This window comes from Nicotiana attenuata, unplaced genomic scaffold, assembly GCF_001879085.1.
Source record: "Nicotiana attenuata strain UT unplaced genomic scaffold, NIATTr2, whole genome shotgun sequence".
Classification (NCBI taxonomy): domain Eukaryota; kingdom Viridiplantae; phylum Streptophyta; class Magnoliopsida; order Solanales; family Solanaceae; genus Nicotiana; species Nicotiana attenuata.
Window position 1 is genome coordinate 547275 of NW_017670566.1, and position 4762 is coordinate 552036.

The 4762-nt window shown below is 34.9% G+C and overlaps 1 protein-coding gene across 1 annotated transcript; it reads right to left on the reverse strand.

Moving 5' to 3' along the window:
* Window positions 1–921: 921 nt before the first annotated feature.
* Window positions 922–3462, reverse strand: LOC109241049 (NAC domain-containing protein 35-like). Its single transcript, XM_019407759.1, has 3 exons — window positions 3042–3462; window positions 2405–2673; window positions 922–1849 (listed from the first exon to the last, which is right to left on the reverse strand). The coding sequence occupies exons 1-3, from the start codon at window positions 3310–3312 to the stop codon at window positions 1139–1141; spliced, it is 1251 nt and encodes a 416-aa protein (XP_019263304.1). The 5' UTR covers window positions 3313–3462; the 3' UTR covers window positions 922–1138.
* Window positions 3463–4762: the final 1300 nt, after the last annotated feature.

Here is a 4762-nt window from a genome sequence, read left to right on the forward strand (position 1 = left end):
TATATATATATATATATTGGATCGAGTACTGGTATTTTACTCAACAATGAAATCTTTGTAATGGATTAAAGTTACCACCAGAACTATTCAGGCAAATCTTGATGTACAATTAATTTGTCTTCTATATAGATGTTGGCTTGTGAAAATGTGTTCCTTTTCCAACATTTTCCATATGCAGTTTTGTCTCTTCATAGTCATCTGATGAATCAATCATTACATTATTATTTCTCATGAATAACAGTGTGTTTATTGGAACAATAGACAGTTAGCTTTTAAGTTCATCCCTTTTGATTCCAAAAACTTCAATGGTAGGACATGAGAATTTAACTCTTTCCTTTTTTTTGGCTGACTAACATGGGATGTAGGGTGTTGGATTTTGTTCACAATACCAATTGATATAAAAGTCATTTTGAGTCATTGGAGTCGATTTTGCCTCCTTATCATTTTGGTTAGCTATATACCTGAATAATGAAGGGACATATACAAGACCAGTGGCAGATGCATGTGGTGGCAAGCGGGTTCAATTGAACTGGCTTCGTCAAATAATAATACTGTGTATATGTATAAATTAGGATTAAAACTGCAAATTTTGTATAAATATTTTATTTGAACCTACTTGACAACGTACTATTTTACAACTAAAGTTATGTACTTCTAAGATTGAACTCGCTTGCATAATATCCTGGGTCCGCCACTATACAAGACACTATGTTTTGATTCCTAAAATAATTCTAGATATAATTAGTAGGTATTTTTATTTTGCTTAATAGTAGAAAGTAAAAGTAATTCACTCCATTAGTACTTCCTCTCCAAATTTTCCCAAATATATGTCAAAGCTAAAACTTGTAAACAAGAAGGCCTTTAACTCGATATAATCAACAAAAACAAAAATGTTGGATACCATAGAAGTTAATGAATTAATTAACTAATTAACCTTTTTCCTTATTGAAAAGTACAGCTAAATCACATATTTAATCAAGTACCGATAGTAAGAGAAATTACAATTAACTAAAAATTAATAGTCTAACTAAGATCCCCAAAACCCTAACAAAGGTACCATGCACATTATTTTGACCACTGCTAGTAAAAATATAGAGCTCTATGTATATATATGTCTATTAGTAGCTTATTGATAAGACTACTTGAAGGGGTTATTGGGTTGGTAGTCTTTACAGTTTGCATCAGTTTGAATTGAACTCCAGTCCCATAATCTGTCTGAAAAAGACGAAGACGACGACTGAAGAGATCCTTGGAACAATAAAGATTGAGGCTGCGCATGTTGTGGTAATACTTGTGGCTGCAAAAATTGCTGGGATGAAACAGCAGGAATATGGTTAATGGGATTATTATTAAAATTCTGATTATGAAACACGACCTGCTGATCTAAGTTGATTAGTTTGTGGAGATCATCGACTACAGCACCAGTACTACTCGGTGAGACAAACGAAGCAAAAGGAGATAAGGAGCTGGATGTTGTAAGGCTGGCTGAAGTGGCTGTGCCCCTAGCCATGGGGTCTAAAGCGATGGAATTGTAAGAATTTGAAAGGGAATTGAGGCCGAGAGATGTAGCAACGTGATGATGATGGTGGTGATCAGTGCTAGTACTGCTTGCACTTGTTTCAGTACTCAATTTTTCATCAATTTGCTGTTGATGGGAGGATTGACCTACTACATATGGAGAGATCAATGAATTTTGTACTACTTGTTGATGGTGTTGTTTCTTGATTGAATTAGTTGTCCCTCTTGAGGAAGAAGAAGATGATGCCCTTGTTGTGGGAAGTGATCGAGGGAGAGATGGATGGTCTTCTACTCCGGATCTTTTATGGACACGGCAAAGTGAAATTTCAGCCTGAAAAACATCGTATAGATTCATTCAGTAACTCACACAACAATCGAAATTTGACCTCCTGTAAATTGAAAAACGGACCACGAGGTCATAAATTCGTAACTTCCATGCATGTTAATATATTGTATCTACGTTTTCGTCATGGGCATTTAAAAATTAAACTCAACCAAATTTATGATTAAATGAATCCCTTGTCAACTTGGTAAACTACCTACATTTCTTCTATTCACATTTTTCTTCCTCATATGTTGCCCTTTTCATTTTTATGCTTTTATAATATCTTCTAATTCAGTTTCTTTTATGAGCTTAATCTTAAGGATCTAGACCTTTGTGAAACATTGAGAATGAAAAATTAGTAGTATTAGGTTTTCTAATGAACCATTAATTGGAGCTAACATAGATTAATTCTGTAGCTTCCCACTTTTGAATAAACAGTAGGTCAATAGTCAAGCTTGATATGCACATCATTGTAACCAATTAAGACCACCATAAAACCGTCAAGAAATGAAGAATTTGTGAAGTTACTCTTATTATAGAGCAAGTAATTGAATTCATTACCTTTTGTAGGCGTTCAGTCTCATGCTGTGGCAGACGATATTCATTCATAATCCAACTAGTTCTAATCCCCTTAGGAGCTTTGCCGGAGTAGAAAACCAATGTCTTTTTCAGGCCAATCGACCGCGAATTCTCGCTTCGAATCATTCTATCAGCTCCAGTAGCTTTCCAGTAACCTGAAGTTGTCACCCTATTAGGCCTGTCCCCATTTCTGTACTTCCGATCTCTTGGCACATAGAAATACCATTCCTTCTCTCCAATTGCTGCCAACGCTAAAACCAACAACAAAAAAAAGTTTATAAAACTTCCAACAAAACTCAATCTAATCCAAAATTATGTGGTAGCACCCAGAGGCGGATATAGCTTTTGTACAACAAATTCAATTGAACCTAGTATTTTCGGTACAGAATGTATAAATATATCTATGTGAACAAACCACTTAAATTTGAACTCGTAATTTCTTCAGTATAATGAGCTCAGTTTAAGAACCTTAAGGGTTAAACCTATCAAATTTAATTCATGAATCGTTTTTGCTAGTACCAATATCAACATGGAGAAATATTAATTAAAAAAATGAAAAAAAAAAGATATTGGGATTGAGTGAGAGAGAGAGAAAAAGAAGAGAAAATGATATATATACCAGGAAGCTCCCAAGGGTCATAGCGATAAAGGTCAAGAAAAGTGATGAGTTCAACATTAAAGCGCTTGCCTTCAACCTTACGGCGAAGATAAAACTCTACAAGTTCTTCTTCAGTAGGGTGGAAACGAAAACCAGGCATGACCATGTCATGTTCATGATCATCATCATCATCATCTTTAATGGTGTTGTTAATGTTGTTGATGGTGTCATCTTGTTGCTCATGTTGTTGGCTTTGGCTCATGATGATGCTTGTAAATGGGACAATTGCCATAAAAATACTAAACTAGTATGAACTTTAATTTCTTTAGTAACAGTAACTTGTCATAAAGGGAATCCAACTCCCAATTATCTTTAGGCAAAAAAGTGGAGTTGCTTCGTCCCCTTTATATTACCTGGATTTATTGTACGATAATGCAAGCTGTGGATGAGAGATATGAATAGAAAACAAACCCACACAAGTCAAAGTCTTAACTATAGTCCTCTCTCTTACTCTAGAGGGTAGAAGAAATTGTGGATTTTTTTTTTTTTTTTTTTTTAATGGGGGTGGGGTAGGAGTTATTAGAAAGATCTACATAGCTATCAGACCCTACATGAGAAGATGTTGAGTTAAGATGAGAAAAAGACTTCACAAAAAAAATATGACAGGGTGTCTAGCGGTGGGTTTGGAGCTTTCTTAATTATCCCCTATTAAAGTTATTTTCGTTTAGTTACTAGTACTACTTTCTTACCCAAGATTTCACATTCAAGAGTTATCTCTAACGACTTTAATATGAAAAGTGTTGAGTATTGAGATTTGATGATCAACAAAATTTGTTCAAATGAAATGCTCTAAGAATAAGGTCCTCAACATAGCTCCTTAACTGCTTTAAGAACCAGCTCCTCAAGGTTGATGATAGCACGTTTTTGCAAGACAGTAACTTTATCTCAAAGTTACCCAGGTCCGAGTTTGTTGGACGAGGACTGCTAAACATGATAAGGGTTATTACACAGGAAGATACGCTTGCATAAGTGAGAGACAAGAGTCCCAAGAATTGTGGAGTCCTTGGAGCAGTAGGAATCCTATCAAACGAGAAGCTGATTATGCATAGGACTCCTAAAAAAATTCGGATTCTAGGGAATTTAAATACTATCTTTTTAGACTGCTGAGATCAACCTTTTACACATCAACTGAAGAACTACATTTTCATATACTCAAGTCGAGTGCCGGTGTTGTGTTCATCTTGAGTTAGTCTAGTAAATGTATTTTAGGAAATCAAGTTGTAATCAAAGTGTCATATACAATCGGTGAATTGGAGTGAGTGTTTGATTTTGCAAGTTAGAGTAACTTATAAATCAAATAGTTGAAGTAGGAGAACTGGAAAGTATTGAGTTACAGATTTATAATCGATACATTTGGCTCATTGTTCTAGTAAAGTTGAAGCTAAAATCCCACGTGGTAGGTCGTTGTTTTGGTACCTTTTGAGCCGGGTGATTTTCTACATAAAATTATTGTGTTTACTTTACTGCTTATTTTACCTTACGCGTAAGAAATAAGGTAATGAACCAAGTTCTTTAGTAATCCATAAAAGCACTCATACTAACAATTGGTATCAAAGCAGGTTCTTTCATGCACGATTAACACTTAGAGAGATCTTGGAAGCAAAATGAGTGATCCACCTGGATTTAACGAAGAACAGTCAACTACTAGACCACCTCTATTTAATGAAAATACTACAATTGGT

What these genes read in the sequence shown, in the direction of transcription:
- LOC109241049 (XM_019407759.1), bottom strand. Translation starts at nt 3,312, where the DNA reads ATGGCAATTGTCCCATTTACAAGCATCATCATGAGCCAAAGCCAACAA. An exon ending in TGACCCTTGGGAGCTTCCTG is followed by an intron (nt 2,674 to 3,041) that starts GTATATATATCA and finishes TGTTGGTTTTAG; the next exon opens with CGTTGGCAGCAATTGGAGAG. An exon ending in AGACTGAACGCCTACAAAAG is followed by an intron (nt 1,850 to 2,404) that starts GTAATGAATTCA and finishes GATGTTTTTCAG; the next exon opens with GCTGAAATTTCACTTTGCCG.